Genomic DNA, 21,684 nt, shown 5'->3' with positions numbered 1-21,684 from the left:
GTTGTTTAAAAAAATGTTAACTGCCCAGAAAAAGCAGAGGTAGTCATTGCTCTTCTTGTGACATATTCCAGTGCCACACCAAACCTTAACAGTAATAGTCAAAGTTAATGTAATTCAGAAAATGTACTAGAAATCCAAGTTCATATCCTATAGTGCAAATTCTCTACCAGAAGGCAACAGATTTCATTTTTATTATGTAATTTTCATGAAATACCACTGGTTCTTTTCTTAGGTGTGCAAAGCAGCTTTCAAAATGAATGTTTAAAACCAAATCCTAAAAGAACTCAAATTACTATGCAGAAATTTTACCTTTACATAAGCTTCTGCCTGCAGAGCAATTCAAGCTGCATTGCTAATATGAAATTCATAAGGAAGCCAGAACAAGTTGATGGTTTTAAATGTAATAAAGTTAATCCCCCCTTACTTACACTAAAGATAGGCAATTCTAAAAGCCCCAATCAATCATATGAAGCATTGTTGTTTAAAAAGTGTACCTGTAGAATGCAAAGCAGGCTTCCCTGAACACTAAACCATAAAATAAGAAAAAGGATTGAAAGGCTAAACATTACAAAAGCAAGTATAGCTGGTTCATATTAGCAAATACTGGAAAGATGGAAACCTAGGTTATTATCACACACTATCTTCTGTTTACCCTTCTATTTCCCCTTACAGATTCCTGGATGAGGGGGATTTCAACCATGCTTTTGTTGTTAATTTCAATAGCTGTAAGCTACAGTTACGTCAATCCTTTGTGACGATGTCTGTCAGTGTCCACAACAGCAGCTGAAACAAGCTGACCAAATGCAGACTGCACCAAGTCTTCCACGTTACTGCAGAAACCTATGCAGTCTCACTGCAGAACGTCAAGACCAAACAAGCTTCTAGTGAAAAACAAGGCTGGCCAGATTATTTCCATAAGAACGTTTGTTTTTGTTCAGTTAAATGTATGAGACTAAGCTTTCACCAGCCTTTCTGGTAAGTTTTATCCTAACATCAGGAAACAGGTGCCAACTTAATTTATGTCCTCCTGAGACTTGGCAAAGTGGGATGAAGAAGAGGATGAGGATGTTGCTGCTGACTTGGAAAGCAGTCTGGCTTGGTGCATTTCCTCCCACTTCCTTCTATTGGCCACCACTGAATCCAGCATGGGCTTCAGTTTTCCATTTACCTTTACTAAAGCCTGTGGGAAACAAAGGAACAGGTTAAGGAATCACTCCTTAAAGTGTTAATTCCATTCCAGACAAAACACAGACTGTTTGCTGAGTTCACTGTGCCTGCAGGCTCCCTGATGATGACTACAGCTCTCCAGGAGCTTATTTTACAGAGTTAACATTTTGTCCACCTGCCACTGCCATTCTAGAATATGGGAATCCCAGGGCTGGGCTGGAAAAAGACTGAAAACAAGGCATCTCCAAAGCAAAGAAGAAAAATGGTTTTCATTCGTTTGACCCTCCAAAATTAATAGCCTTTCACCTCAACAGTGAATTAATTTTAAAAAACTTACTTACCTCTGATCTTTTCTTCTAACAGCTCAAAGAAATACACACAGAATATTTCTCAATTTTCTTCACACAACAACTCTACAAGGTAGGTTAGATGAGAGATACAGATTGCATCTGCACTGCAGAAATTATGCAGTTTTATACCACTTTAACTGACATGGCTCAATGCAATGCAATTCTTGGATTTGTAGTTTTGTGAGATATTTAGCTTTCTCTGTCAGAGAGCTATGGTGCCCCACCAAACTACAAAGTCCAGAATTTCATAGCACTGACACATGGTAGTTAAAGTGGTGTCAAACTGCATTATTTCTTCAGTGCAAATGCAGCCACAGACTGGCCTAAGGCCTCTCTGTAAGCAACACATGCTGGTATTTGTATGGAACAGTGAAGGCCACTGAAGCTAGTCCACCTGGGAGGATGAAGACACTTTGCCCAGGTCTTGGTCAACCCTGGAGATGGTTGAGATTTTATTTTGCTCTTTATCTGGAATAATAATCTTTATTAAGTTTTACATAATCACTATATACAAATAAATTTTCCATATATATATATATGCTTGATTCTTCATTTTTATCTTGTTTCACTTCCTGTCTTCAACAGAATTTCTTTGGGTTCTTCTTGAATCCAACTGTTTCTTGCCCAGTTTCCAATACAATAATAGAAAGAATGAAAAGTAAATACCAAAATTAGCATCCATCAATCTCTTTCCCTTTCTAATTGTACTCCTACCTGTATTCTCCACAATCTATTTTCATAAACATCTCTTAACCTTGATCTCCTTCTACATATATTTTCACAATTCTGGTCTTCACATATCTCCTCTATTTACTTTATGCATTTACCGCAAACCAGCCTTTGTCTAAACACCATCTTTTCTCTAGGAATGTCGTTATTTGTGTCCATTCATTTTCAATCCTATCTCTTTTCTTATCCTCTATAACACATGAGAGTATATCAAGTTTCCTTATTTCATTTAATTTCCATAGCCATTCATCTACCCTCAGTTTCTCCCTTGATTTCCAATATTTAGCTATAATCAATCTCGCTAATGTTATCATATATAGGAAGATTCTCCACAATCTCCTCTCATCCTCTTTCTTTTAAAAAAAAGTCATATTTAGTAAATATATTTCTGGCTTCTTCTTATAACTTATTCCAAATATTTGTTGTATTATACCATGTATCTCATCCCAATATTCTTTCACCTTTTCACACTTCCACCACATATGTACCATTGATCCTTTTTCTTTTTGACAGTTCCAACATTTATCTGTTTGCTCACCTCCGAGGCAAAAACCTTTGCTCTTTATAACACAATAGAAAATAACAGGGTGGTTCCAGTTTCCTTGAGAATGAGACTGGGCACAGGCAGCCTGCCTAGTGTTTCTTAATGGTCAGTTTTAAACTGCTGATAATTTTATTGATAGTTTAATTATATTTTAACTTTTGTACAGTGTAAATTTTACTGTACCCATTTTAACCTTTGTGGGATGAAACAGACGGGCAAAATAAATCAGTTTCCAGACACTTTGAAGGCAGTGTGTTTAGACGGCATACACCTCCAAAGTGGCTGGAATCTGGAGCAAAGCCATGCTCCAGGTCTAAAAACGGGAGCAAAAAGAAGCCAGGATAGTCCAACTCAGAGTGGGAAATGTGCATCTTCGTGTTCTGCATATAAATGCCCCAATGCAAGTGCGGGGTTGTGGCAAAGCACTGAAAGTGCAACAACTCCAATGGATGCAATTCCAACCTACTCAAACCAGACAGTCAAATAGACATGGGTGAAGGGGGTGAAGTGTGAGTGATGCCTTCATGACTGCGCTTTGCCAATGTATCACTCGCACACTGATGCACCTATGCACTGTAATAACACAGCATTGCATGTGTGACTGTGTGGCCAATCAAAGGGGTGGCCATGCAATGGGATGGCATCTGGGTGGATAGGGGAGGTGCTTGGAGGCCGCAGGTGGTGTGTTTGTGAGACTGTGCGCATGTATGGTGGGGAGATAACAACAACAACAAAAATCTACCAGCACAGCTTGATGCAGCGCCATGTAGTTGGCCTGTGCTTATTTGGCCTGCCTTGGGAATGGGCTGTGCGGACAACGGGTTTCAATTCACTTTTAGAAAAACCATCATTGAGACATTTTTTCCTGCCCATCTGTTTCAGCTCTGTAAACTACCTAGAGACCCAGACTGGGGAAAAGGCAGAATATGAATGTCATCATCATTATCATCATCATCATCCCAACAACAACAACAACAACAACACTCTAATTTGGAGGTGAGGATACAGTGAAAAATATTGTTCGAGCTCTTAATCTCTATATTGTAGTGAATATAAATCCGCTGCATCTTCTCAGGGAAAGCTCATACACGGTTCAAGTTCATATCAGTGCCACATACAGGTCATTGCCCAATTACTTTGGCCTAGTTGGGCTTTCTGCTGAGGAAATTCATGCACTGTGCACTTTTCAGAATGAGCAATCATTCACCCAAGAAGCACTGCAGCCTTAACAACCTTGCATAACTGACGATGCAGCTTAAGGCTGGCTTTGGAGTACAGAATGAGAATGAATGCATGGCAAATCGAGAGACAGGACATGTAGAAAAGCCATCTCCGGCAGCTACAAATATGGATTGTATCAGGAAGTTACAGCGGCTGACAGAATAGCAAAGAGTCTAAGGGGTTCTTCAGATGGTGAAAATAATCCCAGTACAATGTGGATTGAGTCTTTGTTGTTCACATGCAACAAAGGAGTGGGCTGCCAAAAAGCTTACTTAACCTGGGATAATTGATTTCGTCAGAGCTCTATTACCCTGGGCACATTATTCTCTGGGCTAATAGTGGCTGATAAGGATCTAACCCACTGGCAGAACAGTTTCCAACAGTGGAATGGTGATGGAATGGAATTCTTTGCAGTCAGTAGCAGAGATTTTCTTTCTTTCTTTTTTTGGAGGTGGAGTAGAGAGGAGAGAAAAATAAAGGAATGTCCCATTCACCAAGCTGAAATTTGGATTTCACCCAGATGGATACTCCTGCAAGACATGATTTACAGTGTGTGCCTTCAAGTTACCCACCAACTTATGACAATCTCATAAAATCCATAGCAAGGAATACCCAGAGGTGGTTTGCCCTTGACTTCCTCTGAATTTAGCCCACAGCACCTGGTATTCCTTAGTAGTCTCCCATCCAAGTACCAACCAGGCCTGGCCATGCTTTGCTTTCAAGATCAGATGGGATCGGAGTTTTTGAGGGCTATTTAAGTCCAACTTTACAATAACTCTTTGGTAAATAAATAATGAATTCCAAACCAAACCTGTTCTATCTTTACAAGACTGATTGTTGTTGCGTGTCTCTCCTTGTGCATGTCATTTCCAACTGACAGCAACCCTAGGACGATCCCCTATCATGGGGTTTCCTTGGCAAGTTTCTTCAGAGGGGGTTTGCCATTGCCATCCTCTGAGGGTGAGAGAATGTGACTTGCCCAAGGTCACCCAGTGGGTTTATTACCTGGCCAAGCCCCGCCAGCATAATTTTCATCCTGGGGAGGAAACACACACATACACCTTGCTTCCACTTGTTAATGTACAGGTTGGGTAAACATGTGCCTGGGGGTGCATGCAGCCCTCGGATTGCCCCTTTTCTGGCACAAAGAGGAATGAATTTTGTCTTCTGGAGGCCCCTACAAGCTGCAGTTACCTTTCAAATAAGTGTGGGGGGAAGCTCTTGCACTGTTTAATATCAAAGAATACTAATTTTTCAAAGCCAGAAATGAACTCCTGGCCACTTCCATTTTTCAAAGTTGTTTCAGTGTTTTGGTCTTGTTGGCAAGCCATGCCCCCTCTCCACCACAGTACTAGGGTTACAGAATTGACTGCAGTTGCCTACCTCCATTTTAATATACATTAAAGAGTCTAGTGACTGTGGTGCTTACAAATTAACTTTAAAAAGTACTCTTCACTATTGCCTGTTTATTAAAGCTCAGTTTTTAAAAATATGAGGGGGAATATTTCCATGATCTTTGATTTTCAGTCATAAGTAAAGTATCGGCAATTAATTCTATAGAACAGTGGTAAAATATATAGCATAATTTAAAAACACTGTCATTTGTTATGCACATTAATCAGGTGACATTTGACTAGAAATATTCCAAAGGGTAGATTTTATGTACAGAGTATAAAATGTCTTTCTTCAGAGGTTCCTTTGATATTTAAGCCCTATTTGTATATTTAGTACACTTTGGCTTTGGGACACAGATTCACTCTTTTAATTAAAGGTACTACTATAATTCCTACAGAAATTAGCCTTTTAAAAATAATTCCACTCCTAAAGCATTACTCTCAGACTTTCTGGATACAAAGTAAGTGTATTTAGATTTTATATCTGTCTGAGATGTAATTAAAAACTCATTTGATTACTATATATTTTGGCTGTCTTTTACTTATTAAATCCCTGTAATCAATTTTCTTTTATGAAGCTTCTGGGAAATTATCTCAAAAGCAACACATTTCTCTCCTCCCAGCTGATTCCTTGAACATTTACTGAATTACTTTCTTAGCACGTGTCCATATCTGAATCAATCCACCAATTTATTTCTGAGCCACTTACATCTTTTGGCTTTAGTACATCTGAGAAATACCTTTAGCACTTTGTTCTACATCATGTGCCATTTTGCTGAATGTCAGTTGCTTAGTGTTCTGCTGTATAACCTTTTTATCTCCCAGTTTTCCCTTTAAGAAATATTTCAAAGTTGATACCAACTCTTAATGTAATAGAAAGCAGCAAGTTTGGTCTGGCTTGGTCTCCAAAATCTTACTGACACTGGTTAGTACTGAAGAAATAAAATCACACTAATGATCTTTTAAGTATTCAGGGTGCTATGCCATTGCATTTCCCCACTTTTCTTTTCCCTCCACAGACCTATCTGTGTTAGCTTCCTATCTTGCATCCTCATCCCCAGTTGTCTTTTCTTCTCCAAGCTAAACATTCCTGCTTCATCCATTTGTTCTTCATAGGTCTTCAATACATATCCCTACCCCTCTTTGCTGCCTTCTTCTGAATAGGTTTACTAGGTCTCAGGGAGTGAATCCTTTTCTTTACTCTCAAAGGTGAAGGGGGGAGAGTCTCAGGGCAAGAGCACTGTCTTGAAAGATACAAACCGTATATACTCAACTATAAGTCAACCTCGTGTATAAGTTGAGGACAAGTTTTGGAGCAAAAATTCTAGATTTTGATACAACCCGTGGATAAATTGGGGGAGAAACCGTTGGAACAAGTAACAAAGCAAAGTTTTCAGGAGAAAAGGAAAGGAAAATAATGCCAAAGAACTTAAAAAATTTTCAGCAGGCCTAACTGTTTATGCTTATACTAAAGGCAGGATGGATGAGAGAATAGAGATTAGTGCCAGTGCTTCCAGCACAGATTACGCTTTTGCCTTTCACCAGGGGATTGCTCCTTTTTTGATAAGAGGTAAAGTACAGTATTTACATTGACCCATGGTTAAGTCGACACAGGTTTTTTAGGACAATTTTGGACTAAAATTTCTAGACTCATACATGATTATGTACAGTTTATAAATTTTGCCAGGAATCCTGTTTTCAGTCTCAACTAATTAAACCTATGAATCAGTAGAATTTATCTGTTTCTTAACACACCATTCAACAATTGATTCAATGTGTCTATCTAACTGGGACTAAGCAATAGGATCCAGCCTATACAATACTGCAGATTTTTTGTTTGTTCAAAGCAGAGCTTGGGAAACATTCTTTAGTTGGACTACAACTCCCATGTGTCTTTAGAAGTCATACTTGTAAATGTATTAAAAATAGAGCTGGGGAAATTGTTCCTCCCCTTTTCTGCTCAGTGAAGAGCTTAGAAAACTGAGCTTCTCACAAGAGAAATGCTTTCTTACTTGTGTTATATGTATTACGCTTGGTGAATGACAGGCTCAGACTGTGTTTAATGCTTCCTTATCATGCTTAATGATATGCCCTGGCCCTAGCCCTTAGGGCATCAGCAGGGAATGATCCCAGATCTTGGGTTTTGGCCCCAAAATTTCATAGCCTGAGAGGCTCTTGTCCAGGCAATCCTACCTCTGAACCCATTCTCATTTGTCTGTATCTTCCTTAAAATGCAGAACTTTTTGGATAAGGACAGATTAGTACAGATTCAAGTAGAAACACTACTTCTTGTGACTTAGAAGATATTTCAGTAACTATGTTGTATACCTATGATCTAGAGCTTTATAAATCAAACTTACTTCCCATGTCCTCCCAAACCAGTTTCAAACTTTCAGAAGGCCCTATTTCCACTGGTGAATTGCAAAGAAGTTTCTACTGCAATGTAGATATTTCTTTAGGGCTCCTATCCAAGTATTGACCAGTTCTGACTTGGATGTTGAATTCATGAGCTTTGACAAGATATCAGCACATGGTCAACTTTCTGGAAATCTAACACTTGTATGAGCCACATCAATTCTGTTTTATTATTAAGCAGCATATCAGAAAGCTATGAGCCAGACTGTTCTCTAACACACTGAGTTCTAGTTAATCATTTTTACAGAATAGGCATTTAGGAGATAACCTAGTGACTAGGGAGCTCAAAGGGGACAAAAGGTGTAAGCACATGAAATCTCCTGTACAGTATAAGTTAATAGAAGTCAAAGCTGTATAGCAACTTGTTTTGTGCTGACTGAGGTTATTCTGTGGAAACCACATGGGATGGGGTGTCATTGAAGACCACCTGTCCAACTATACCTGCATTTGTTGCAGTTAAAGAGAGGCCAGCACAGCTCTCTGGAGAGGTTAGCGGGGACCTTCCAGGTGTATGTGTGTATATGTGAATGTGATTCACTACCTCTTCTGCAGAGCCATCTGAGTCAGGTACCTCATTCTCCCTAATGGAAATGCCGATTCCAATTAATGATTATTTGAATGAGATCCAGACATGTGTTGGAGTCTAAGCAAGCCTTTATTTATGCTGTGATTGTGTTTTTGGACTTGTGATGTAAACTGAGACTGATGTAAATGGAGGGAGCCAATTCCATGGGGAATCAATGTTCTGATAGAGATGAAGTAGCCACAAAAGTTTGAGTTTGTTTAACTCAAACAGGTCAAATAACTAACTACACTAAATAAATAAGCCCATTACCAACTTTAATGTTTAAAGCATGAAACATTAGAATTTACCTTTCCCAGGCTAGAGAAATCCTTTTCTTCCCTTGCTCACTTCTCACCTAAGCAAACCAAAGTAACCCATTCCATTATCACCAGAACTCCAAGATTCTAGTTTCTTCATTCCATTCACACACACCCATTTAAGCAGGCCTTCTTCCAAACAACTACAAAATTAAAGTTTCTTCCTCCTCCTAATGTTCCTGTTTTCTCCTAGTCCACCTTTCCCCAATCTAGACAGAGAGAAACATTACAACTAGCTTTTCTTAATACTCAAAACTCCATGTCACAATTCCAGTCACCCTCACTCTCTTAACTCTCCTTCCTCACTCTCCTGTCTCACTCAACTCTACAGGTAAGTTGGGAGAGTTAGATATTGTGGGTGAGATTTTAATTTATTTATTTATCTCTGGACAAATATTGCAAATTTGAAATATCATCAGCTGGGCCAATGCAAATTATGGCTTGCCTATTCTAAATTAAGATGGAAGACTGGCCAGATCCAAAGGGTGCTCAGCAATGGTTCTTTTTCATCTCAGAAAGATGTGACCAGTGGAATGCCACAGGGTTTTCTCCTGGGCCCAGTGCTACTCAACATCTTTATCGATGACTTGGATGAAAGAATAGTGGACATGCTTATCAAATTTGCAGATGATACCAAATTAGGAGGAATAGCTAATATCCCAGGGAAGAGGATCAAAATTAAAAATGGCCTTAACAGATTAGAACACTAACAAGATGAACTTCAACACAGAGAAATGTAAGGTACTACACTTAGGGCAAAAAAACCAAAATGCACAGGTATAGGATGGGGGACACCTGGCTTAACAAGACTACATGTGAAAGGGATCTAGGAGTCTTGTAGAACACAAGTTGAACATGAGTCAGCAGTGTGATGCAGCAGCTAAAAAAGCCAATGCAATTCTAGGCTGCATCTACAGAGGTATAGTATCTAGATCAAGGGAAGTAACAGTGCCACTCTATTCTGCTTTGGTCAGGCCTCACCTAGAATACTATGTCTCAGTTCTGGGCACTACAATTCAAAAATGATGATGACAAGCTGGAGTGTGTCCAGAGTTGTTGTCCAGTATCCAGCGTATTTACTTATTTGACCTGTTTGAGTTAGTTAAAAAACCATGTGTAGAATTCTCCTGGAAAGAAAAAAGAAAGGCAAGCACAGCTCCTTGCCTTGGCCAATCAGCTGAGGAAAGGCTCTCCCTACATCCCAGCTGACTCTCCTCTGCCCTTGGAAGGGAAGAAGAACAGGCAGGTACAGCTCATTACCACTCATTATAAGCAGCTCTGGAAGATGTTTTGGCTGAAGAATGGGTTAAAAAATGTGTTAAAACTAACTGAAAGTCTCTGCAAAAAGGAATAGATGTTGCATACCTAAATATAGGCTATACTTACTTCAGAGTATCTTTTGTTCTGGTTTGAGAACTTTGCAACCGAAGACTTCAGTTTGCTTCGTTTAGTTGCCCCAAGTGAGACAGCCAAAGAGAGTTGTGTAAAACACAACTTGACTTTAGCCATTTACTTTCAACATTTCTTCTGCACAACAATCAATACTTGCTGCCTTGCTATTAAATAGATTTTGAAAATCTCTTGGGTCTGTATCAGTCTCTTATCCTTAGTTAGCTTTTCAGATTTAGGCTCACTGGGGAACTCTCCAGCCAGTTGTAGGTTGTTACTCTGGTTTGTTCAATGCTTACTGGAAGCATTTCATCCATCATCATTTCTAGCCCTTTTCTGATGTAATACTCTTTGTTCTTTGTCTTTCTTGAAAACCGAATAGCTGTTAAATAACCATTAATCTTCTTTCAGATTTGCTGTAAATTTTGTTTTCCCCCATTTTTTTACATCTAAGGTTTTACTTTATTGGTTATCTTTTCCAACAGGGAAAAACTGGGAGGTGATACCCTAAACTGAAACACGCAAGTGAGTGGACAAAAAGTTTAAGGGGGAAAAAAAACCCTGTCTTTTCCAACACACTTTCCAGCTGCTCGGTCCATCCTTTTCACTGTACTACTCAGCTAATTCTGTTATTGAATTGCTCATCAAGAAGCTTACATTTTCTTTTTCCAGATAGTGAAGAAGAAAAAAAAAACCTTTGGACTTCCACCTATTCTTTTCCACAAATGGTCTAAATATAAATATAAATATATTAATTATCTAACTGTGTCATCTCAGCCCTGACAACTGTTTGACAGTTCCTTCCTAAACTATCAATATTAAGGCTAACCAAAACCTACAAGTATCAATAGTGAAGAAATCTTGAGTGAAAGCATGATACTTCTATGACATTATATGCCCTGCCCCTCCCCAGTATCATCTACATTTATTTTTTTAAAAAATAACTATTTTAAACTTCACAGTCATAAAAATCTAACTCTCTCGTTGATAAACAACAAATTTGGTTTTAATCCCTGAGCTGTTGCTTGCAAGGCATGGCGATAGAGAGAGTATAGACACTGGAGTGCTTCCCTGTCTTCTGGAACTGAACTGCATTGCCTTTGAGACCCTTTCCAACTTCCAGCACTGGATGGAAAGACAGGGAAGTGTCACTACATGGTGTAGGCAACATCCTGGCTTTCTCTTTCTCTTAACATTTTACGCAACCTGTAGAATAACACTAGAAGATAGGAAGATAAAGCACTCAAAATTTCTTCAGTCACACCTTCCTCCTCACTGCACTGGGGAAGCTTTGAGCATCTTCACGTGGATCTCCTGAAGCAATAGTGAAAGTGTGCAGGGATGGCAGATTGGGGTGAGCATCCAACTTCCTAGCTAGCAGGTGGCCTGTCTCTCCTCAGCCCTAGTTATTTTGTTGTGTGACTACTAGTCTCGTTGACCATGGCATTTTTTCACCAAAATGGTCTGCCTCCTTTGACTAATTTCACTCCTCAGCCAACAAGACTGGGAAGCCTTCAGATTCTCTGAAAGTGTCTAAAGTAAGAGATGCCAGCTGTGGAACTCTGGTGCATTAACCTTCTAGGAGACCTTGGTGAAGCTACACCTGATCCTACCACCCCACCACCCCACCCCGCAAACAAACACAAACAAACATTGCCTTAAAATGTGTCTAGGGAATGCGGAGGCATTTTCACTAGCTTGAGGTTTCAAAAGAGGTCTCTTTTGGGTCTACATTGGCCCATGGGGCCTGCAAAATGAAATGGAAATGTACCCCATGCCTCCAGTGGACATTTTGGGGCAAAACAAAATTATTTGGGGAGGGGTTAAAAATGTTTTTAACCCCTGTGGGCCCAGAGGCGCATTTCCATGGTGGAAATGCCTTCTACACATCCCTAGAGTGCATTTGGAGGTATTCTGGAGAAAAACATTTATTACACAAAAATGTTTCTGACCTAGGAGGCGCTCTGGGGTCCACAAAAATGGTCCTGGGAGCTGCATAAAGCCACAGACCACACTTTGCTGACCTCTGATTTAAAGAGGAGATGGTAGTAGTACTAAAAGCAGTAACAACAACAAAATAAATAAAATAAATATTTCTTACTTGGCCACCTCTCCCCAAAGTTCAAAACAGGGTACAACATAAATTGAAATACAGTACAATATATAACTAACCATTAAACAAATAAATTAGTACAGAACAGAACTTGTGTGCCTTTTATTGCTGTATCAAAGAGAACAATCTTGACAGTTCAGGTTTTCCCACCACCCCTGAAACAGAAACTAAACAAGCATCATGCTTGTAGTATTTCCACCATGGAGCAACTAGCATGACAAGGTGGGATTCAGGTTAGGAAAATTGAACTGAAGAAAGGGTTAGATAAGCCTGGTAATGTTCCCCTGATCCATTTCCCTCCGTCCCAAAAGATGCTTTGAACTAGAACATGAAAAATATGGAAAATCCTACCATAGGTCTCTAGCATCTCATCTAGTTTGCTACTAAGAACTAAGACCTAGGCTGCATCCACGCTGCAGAAATAATCTGGTCTGACATCACTTTAACTGCCATGGCTCAATGCTACAAATTCTGGAAACTGTAGTTTTGTGAGACATTTAGCATTCTCTGTCAGAGAGCTCTGGTGCCACAACAACTACAATTCCCAGAATTCCATAGCATTGAGCCATGACAGTTAAAGTGGTGTCAAATCAGATTGTTTCTGCAGTGTGAATTGAACCCCAGTACAATTGGGACAGAAGTGAGCTAGCACCCCCACAAATGAAGGGGGTTGAGATGTATTTAAAAGATGAATTGCCATCTTGGAAACTCTTGGCAATGCATTTCATATTTTTTGCCCCGTAAACATCCTCCACATTGGGTCCCTTAAACATCCTCCTGGCTGCTTTGCTCACTTCTGATCTATTTATAATAGAGGAGCACTGATTCCTGGTGAAACATCTGGTGGAATTGCATCACTGCTTTTTGAAGATGATATAGGCCCGTTACAGACGGGCCTCTAAGTATGTGCTGAGCACGTACTAGGGTTAGGAAGCGGCGGTGCTTCCACACACACCCAACCCTAGTACGTGCTCAGCACGTACAAAATGGCGGCGGCCGTTCCACACGGCCGCCGCCATGACTACGTCACGACCGTGCCACCTCCAAACGAGACGGCGCAGTTGTGAAGTGGTGGGGCTGCGTGAGGGCACCTAGTGCGCCCTTTCCACGGCCCTGGAAGGAGCTCCGTTTCGGAGCTCCTTCCAGCTTTACATTGCTGGGCACAGCCTTTACATGGCTGCGCCAGCAACGCAGAGGAGAAAGGGGCCAAGCGGCCCCTTTTTCCTCCTCCCCGCCATCAACGGGTGACCTTGGGGCTTGAAGCCCCAAGGATACCCCTTTCCAGGCCGCGGGAAAGTGGCCTTTTGCCGCTTCCCAGCGGCCTGAAAAGTGGCAGACCGGGGCCTCGGAGGCTGCCGTTCTGGCAGCTGAGCCCCCAATACGCTGGGGAAAGGGGTGGGTGCAGGCTGCCCCAAACGGGCGGTCTGTAACCCGCCAAAGTTTAATATTTTCAAGATGGTAGCTAGAACCACACAGGAATTTGGTCATTTGAATCAGGACATTTTGCAAGGAGACAGGCAAACCCTGAAACCATTTTGACCAATGTTAAGTTTAAGTTTGTATATTAAAAACTGACGATCAAGAGTTGTATCTTTAATGCTAAAACATTATATCTTTTGGCACAGATGTTATTCTGTTTCTGTGAGCCAAGGTCAACATAAATAAATAAATAAATAAAACTTTTATTTTTATCCTGCTTTTCTGTGACGAGACAATCAAAAGTAGCTCACAACACATTAAAATATCCACATTCAACATTATGTCCCAAATTCCTCCCCTTAAAACAGGATTAAACATGATACAATTAAAATTGGAGATTAAAATATCTACAGTGTACCCACACCTAGCGTGGATGCATTTTACGTGGCTTTCAGCTTACGTGGAAGCCACTTGGGGAGGGAAACAATGGATTGCGTGCCTGCAATGCACACGCGCCACCTCGCCACATGAACGAGCCCCATTATTTCCTATGGAGCTCAAGCATAGGTGGATTTTCCCTTACACAGGGGGATCCGGAATGGATCCCTCGCATAAGGAGAGGGTCCACTGTATTAATAACACAATAAAAATATAATGAGGACAGAGTAGTGGGCTAATGCATGATGTGAGGGGTGATCATTCTGTGGCCGGACACTTTTATTCAGGAAAGGCTTGCCGGAAGAGATCTGTATTGACAGCTTTTTAAAAGCTGTCTAAGCTGGCAATTTGACGGCTCTCATCCAGCAGGCCGTTCCATCGTTTGGGATCAATTGCAAAGAAGGCCCTCTGGGAGGTAGCAGTTAGTCTGGATTTTAAAGGCTGCAATAGATTCCTCCCAGAGGACCTGAGGGCGCAGGAGGGATTATGTGGGAGTAGGTGATCCCACAAATAGGTTAGACCTAAGCCATGTAGGGCTTTAAAGGTTATAACCAACACCTTGTACTGTGCCTGGAAACTAATAGGCAGCCAGTGAAGAGATTTTAGGACAGGTGTTATTCAGGCACTCCTACTTTTTCCGGCGACCATCTGGCTGCCACATTTTGCACTAGTTGAAGTTTCCGGACTAGGCACAAGGGTAGCCTCATGTAGAGCACATTACAGAAATCAAATTGTGAAGTTACCAGTGAATGTACTACAGTTTCTAGGTCACTTACTTCTTTCAACTTTTCCCGATGTTGATGGTGTAAGGGAAAATAGTATATAATTAGAGTTCAAAATCCAAGGTAAATAATTGAAGGCAAAACTGAAAGCAAAAAAGTAAAAATGAGAAGGGTTTGCTGTTGTGTTTAGCCTTTTGCCTGCTTGGTTCACAGTGATACAGTCACTGCCCAGAGCTTTTTGCTTTCCACTAAGCGTGTACTGAATTAATCAGAGGTCTTGTTACAGCTACAGGGTTTGGTACACATTGCCCCACTGAGTTGTTCAATTACATAGTCACACATTATCTATCACTTAATGATGACAAACTAGACAGGACATCAAACATTTTTGCTAGTGGCGGAGAGCACTGTCTATGCTCTTCCGTTTGAGTTCTGAAAGTATGGTATTTTGATGAAAAACATCTTTATTTTCCCTCCTGTGTTATTAGGTATGAAGCACTGAGCAAACATATTGTGAAAAATGCCACCTGCCTCTGGGGGACTGAGATGAAACAGTGCCATCTCCTTTATTCTTTGTATTGCATTGACACAGATTCCAGAGGGCTCTTTCAGATGTCTTCCCAAAAGGGAGTAGACCACTTACAGGATCAAAGGTGCTCTGGGTTTATCTCCCATGGGAAACGCACACAAACACACAGGCACACACACACAAATGCACAGTCCCTTCCATTTAAAGCAACTGCTGTCAGCTGTCATGGACTGACTGCTTATATTCTTATGCAGACAGGAGCAGAGTGCTTGACCTATGACCTGGGTATTCTTCCATGTCTTGAGGTTGCCATCTCAGCTTAACAATGTTGTGAGAATAGGTTGAAATTCTCTTCCTAGCCCCCTTTGTTTAACTGGAATTTTCCAGCTCTCATATAGTTCTCTGTTTTCCTCACAGGAACCTTCCCATCCCTTGTGTGGCAATCACTTCATTTTTTCTGCTTGAATAAAAGCGGTAAAGATGCCCGATGAGCATCGTTGTAGTTATGCGCCGTCGAGTCAACTTCGACTTATGATGACCCTATGAATGAGAGACCTCCAAAATCTCCAGTCACCAACTGTCCTGCTCTGATCTTGCATATTCAGGATGATGAGGATGAGGATGAGGAGGAGGAGGAGGAGGAGGAGATTTATTTATATTTCACCTTTTCGCATTGGGAATCAATGATGGCACCATTGATTGCATCAATCCACATGTATTACATTTTCTCTCTTTTTCTACTGCCTTCCACTTTACCAAGCATTATAATCTTTTCTAATGAGTCATGTCATCTCATGATATCTCCAAAGTACAACAACCTCAGGTTAGTTACCTTCTACTACTTCTAGTGAGGGTTCAGGCTTGATAAGCCTTGACTCTGTACAAACAAACATTACTTGAAGTTCTTGAGGTATTTAAGAAGTGAATCATGTCACTCCATAGTCTTCTCTTCATCAGAGTGAACACACTTAGCTCCTTCAACCTTTCCTGATATATTCTGTACTCCATTACCTCTTATCATCCTCACTGTCTTTCTCTGAGCCTGTTCCAACTTGTCTATATCCTTAAAATGAGGCAGTACTCCAGATGACCAGCACAGAAAATAGTGAGACTATCGCTTTCCATGTCTACATTTTTAGAAATATAGTATCCTTCAATGTGGATAAATAAAAAAAAATATTTGATGGAAAATCATACACACACAAACACACACACACACAGAGAGAGAGAGAGAGAGACAGCAAGCAAGTAATGAATCTATTTGATTAACCTTCGACTCTAAAATATTTCCAGAAGAATAATTTTCAACCCCATCGCTGTAGTTCAATATATGTTCATTGTAGCTGAGCAGAACCATAAACAATTACTGTACATTTTACACATATATGTGTAACTTACGATGAAGTATTATTGAATTAATGGAAACATATTTTTGAATAAACATGCATGTAATTACTCTGTAGGAACACAATCCAGCACTGGACTTCCATTGGCATAACAGTAGAATTGGGTAGAAACACAAGGGACCAGTTCCCACCCACCTCCAAATGTTCTGTATATCCTATAACTGGCTCTCTGAGGCTGCATCCGGACTGCCAAAATAATTAACACTGCTTTAACTGCCATGGCTCAATACCATAGAATTCTAGGAATGGTAGTTGCTCCACTCTGGTGCCACAGCAAACTGCAATTCCTAGAACACCATAATATTGAGCCATGGCAGTTAAAGCGGTGTAAAACGAGGTTATTTCGGCAGTGCAGATGCAGCCTGCAAAGTAATCCTCTAAAGCCTGTTTTCCAGTGGCACAAACAACCACAGAGGAGAGAGAAGTGTGCTAGTGGTGTGACACCAGTGTGACCTTGGATTTAAGCCTGATTTTCACCAAGACCATGGTCTATATGTATATGTGGGAGGGTGTGTGTATTAAACCGTACCTTCCTATTCCTCTGTGGCTCCAGTGTTGCTTTGCTCACCTGGAGCTATTTTCATTAAACTAGGGCAAAATGCAGTCCTCTAAATGCTGTTGGATTGCCACTCGCACCAGCTCTAGCTGGCAGAGCTAGGGGTGAGAAACAACAAAATCTGAAAGGCTGTATTAAACCATATGTGTTAATGACATTCATGATTTTAATGTCACATCTAGACATTGGCCCACGATTTACACTGCAGGGTAGAAATCTAGAAATAACAAGAGAAATGCCATTTTTGGTGGCCATCTGGAACATGAGGTAACACCCAGATAAGACTTAAGTGGTAAAAACTGATAATAAAAACGGACAGGTATCAAAATGTAGATGAGCAGAAAAAGGAGAATGAGATCTGCAGATGCCGCTGATGATTTCCAGGCGGTCAACAGGCACATAGATATGCAAGTAATTCCCTGAAGCCATTGGTGGATGGAGGGTGGGAAAGAAACCAAATTCTTCACAAATACCACATGCTCTGCTGCCACAGCCATTATATTTTATCTTGTGAGATCTGGACAATTTATTTCCTTCAAAAAGGAATGGGGTGGGTGGGGAGAAGAAAGCTGGAACCTGAGATATTTGTGGAGCATGAGGACCCAGTGTTGGTTTCTTAGCCATGTGTAAACGCGATTTATAGTGTCTCCACGCATGGTTGAAGCAATGGCTGTACTGGAAATTAAAACTCAGCTTTATATTCCAGGAAGCATCTCTCTCTCTCTCTCTCTCTCTCTCTCTCTCTCTCTCTCTCTGTGAGACTTTGTGACATCAAGTCTTCTGTTTACCCCTTAGGCTGACATGGCATTAACTTGAAGTTTTGACAATGGCTTTTTCAAAAAAGCAAAAAGATGCTGAGCAGCAGGACTATAGTTGCACAGCATGAATGAAGTGGGCAGAGGTGGAGAGGAGATGAAACATCCTCATGTGCTTCTTTTCCTCAGAGCTCTCTGACTGATATAGAGCAGAGAGATGCTCTTTAGTGTTCTTATTCAGCCTTTGTACAGAAAGCAGATACCAAACCCTCCCTTAGATGTTTCTCTTGCCCTCCCTGATTAAAAATTCTAGGTCATACAGACCCAAAATTATGGTTTAATAGATGATATGTGTCTTAACTGACCAGTTCCTAAGTCTTTCCTCCATCTGCATTTTCTCTTTTCCTACTTCATCCAGCATGTGAATGTAATTTGAAATAATAAGAGCAGAATCATTTAATGGCTAACGACTGATGTAAAGCTGTCAACCATAATGTTTGCTAGATGACTATACTTCATTGTGATTTGCTCTGTAAAGTTAATGTGCATGTAAGACCCTCAGTCCAGTTAAAACAATTCTATAATAATGAGTAATTAAGAAATTGCAAAGCAATAATTACTGTAGTTTATTATTAAGACTGAGATATTATTATTATTATTATTATTAAGATTATATTAAGATACTAAGATTATTAAGACATGGGATACTTGGGACACTTTCCTACATCAAGCCACTTGCTGATTTACGCATCCAAGCATTTACTATGAGTTCCAGCTTCAAATGGTCTGATGTGAGTTGGCCCCCATTCTTGGTAAGAGACCAATTTGGTGATGGTCCTGGTTATGGGATTATCTCTTCAGGAAGGGTCACTTACAGTAATGCCAATGTTAAGTCCTAGGTTTCTAATGTATTTTTCTTTTGTTGTGATTTTTTTCAGCAACACAGTCCTCAAGTGCTGTTTTGTTAATTGTTGTTGGGAGATAAGAGTCATGTAAGTTTTGTACAAATGTACAAATGCTCTGTACATTTTTAATTTAAGGTATAATTACAAACAGTAACAATTGCATATTTATAACTCCAGCTTCCTTCATTTCATCTTTAGCAAACTGATAGCTTCTTTATAAAATTCAGAATTCTACTCAGTAGTCTAGATGGTTATATGGTTATACTGAACTGAAGCATATGACACAGTTCTATGGCCATGGAATCACTGGACAGCATTTTTTTTACATATTATGGGGTCTAAATATCCTAAAGGTACTAGTTTCCATTTGATCTTGGAAGTTAAACAGGGTCAGCTCTAGTTAGTACTTGTAGGGGAGACCACCAACAAATACCAGGTCCTCGAAACTATTTCAGAGGAAGGAATTCCTCTGACAACCTTGCCTAGGAAATCCATCGGATTGCCATAAACTGACAGGCTACTTGAAAGCACATACACACAAACATGCCTGCTTACCATCACACCTCCTCCTTTTGGCTCAAATAAACAAACACAGAGGTGTTGCTGTTGGTGACAGGTAACAAGGGCTTGAATAAAGCACAAAACAATTTTGTTCCAGTTCAGAAAGAAGCATATTGACAAATGATACTAATTGGGCCCTAACAGCATTCACTTATCTCACCTGATTATAAGTATTTGGCTTCCTTTTCTGCCCCTTGAGAGAAGAGTGACACAAATGAAGTTTGTGGCAAATTGCACAGATTCAAAGGCTGAAATCTCCCACAAAACTGTTACATCATCTCTGTCCTTTCCCTTGTGCGGGGAGGCAAGGCTAGCCAATCTTCCAGTGCTGTAGCAGCAATATGTAAACTTACCTGATAGAGAGGCATGCAGATGCTATCAATCCATTCCAGCTGCAATCGAGGCAGTTCATCTTTCCTGTTCCGATCAAAAATAGCCTGAATTGAAATGGTGTTGTTGTTTTTAGGAGGATGAGAAAGGAAAGTGAAGAAGAATATGTCATACTTTATGGCTCTGGAGTATTTTACAGATGTTGCTTCATCTAACGCGTTGGATCTAACAGCAAGTTGTTACAAACCAAAGACTTCAAAAACCACAATCAATCTTTAGACACACTTCCTTGTCTTTTGTCTAGGATGAAAAATAAAGCATTTATTCTCTGGCCCTATTTATGGCATATGTATGTTTAATTTATTTGACTGTTATAAACATGTAATTCCTCTATGCTGAACAAATATACCATATATTGTTGGTTGTTATGCTGGCAGATTCAGCGGGGAACGGTGGGATGGGAGATTATGAACACACTCAAGGCACAAAACTCCTTCTTTCCCTGTTCCTTCCTTTCCCCATTTTCCTTCTTCACTTTTTCTTCTTCTTGTAGAAGGCAATGTAGTGCAGTTTTACAAATGCCTATTCCGATATAACTCCACTGAATTTAATGAAACTTTCTCCTAAGCAAATGAATAAAGGCATGTCTCAGTTAGCAAAAAAGCAATGTTTTTATAAAGATTGCTGCCACACTGCAGAATTAATGCAGTTTGAACCTACTTTAACTGCCATAGATCCAAACTATGGAATCCTGTTCAGAGAAGCGTTCCCAGGCATTGCATAATTGTCACTTGCTTTTTGTTGTTCTTTTGTTGTCTGTTTTATTGAATCATTTCCTGTATTGCTATGTATTTTATATGTATTATCCTACTAGAGAGGCCCCTTCCCCACCACCACTCTCTTTGTGTCGTGTCTTTTTAGATTGTAAGCCTGAGGGCAGGTAACCATCCAGTTAAAAAGATTGTATGTACAGCGCTGTGTAAATTTACAGCGCTTTATAAATAAAGATTAATAATAATAATAATAATAATAATAATAATCCTGAGATTTGTACTTTGTTGTTGTGACAGAGAAGGCACATTTCTCATGATACTACAAATTCCACAATTTCAAAATTCCAAAGCATTGAGCCCTAGAAGTTAAAGAGGTGTCAAACTGCATTCAATCTGCAGTGTATAGATATAGCCAAAGTCCTTTTATGCATACCCAGCAACTATTTTCCTCTTTGTTCTTTGTCTAGCTGTATGTTTTTGGGAAGCTGGTTATGGAGTGCTGGAGAAAACAGACTTTCAGCGTCAGGTTGAAATAGTGTGTCTGCAGTAAACAATGCAATAAAAGCTTGAGCTGGAAAAAAGCAGAATTCTACTCTAGTCAATTCTACTACAGCTATGTGTGCTTTCCTAGAAAAGGCAAGGTTGACAGCAGCTGCCTCCAGAATCCCTTACTGAGCATGTGTGAAGAGCAAAACAGAGAAAAAAGGAGAAAGCAGATAAGCCTGCCTCACAAACCATCGCCAAGCAAGTCAAAGAAGTATAGATCTATATGTCTGGCTATCAAAATGGAAATCATAAGAATTAGAGGCTAATGAAAGCAAAAAATAATTCATGGATGCATTTTCAAAAACACTTTCAGGTGGTCTCTAGAGAGTTCAAAATTTTTGTTTCCTTAGGCAAAGCTTTCCTGAACCAGATGTTTCATTTCACACGTGTATGTTGTTTGGTTTGAATTAAAAGTTTCCTAAAGTTGATAAACTTTTAACTCCGCTTCCTTTTTTGTAGTGCAGGCGCCTGTTTCTATTTTTTCTATATTATTTCTGCCTTGGAAACCAAATTTTCCGTTAAAGAAGCAATGCCTAGCAA

At 40.1% G+C, this 21,684-nt stretch overlaps 1 protein-coding gene across 1 annotated transcript in view; it reads right to left on the bottom strand.

Annotated features, from left to right (window-relative positions):
• Positions 1–225: 225 nt before the first annotated feature.
• The window catches only part of LOC149313712 (dual 3',5'-cyclic-AMP and -GMP phosphodiesterase 11A), a 169,407-nt gene continuing 147,948 nt past the window's right edge, over positions 226–21,684 (bottom strand). Inside the window, exons 18-20 of the mRNA XM_089523024.1 lie at positions 20,235–20,255; positions 19,849–19,932; positions 226–1,180 (exon numbers count right to left, since the gene is read on the bottom strand). Coding sequence (XP_089379150.1) covers positions 1,013–1,180; positions 19,849–19,932; positions 20,235–20,255 — 273 coding nt within the window. The 3' untranslated portion in view covers positions 226–1,012. The remainder of the gene's footprint in view (positions 1,181–19,848; positions 19,933–20,234; positions 20,256–21,684) is intronic.

The sequence above is a fragment of the Sceloporus occidentalis genome, unplaced genomic scaffold (genome assembly GCF_023333645.1).
Source record: "Sceloporus occidentalis isolate IW3139 unplaced genomic scaffold, rSceOcc1.0.p SCAF_4, whole genome shotgun sequence".
Classification (NCBI taxonomy): Eukaryota; Metazoa; Chordata; class Lepidosauria; order Squamata; family Phrynosomatidae; genus Sceloporus; species Sceloporus occidentalis.
Note: the sequence above shows the minus strand (reverse complement) of the source record. Positions and strands in the feature narration are given on the sequence as shown.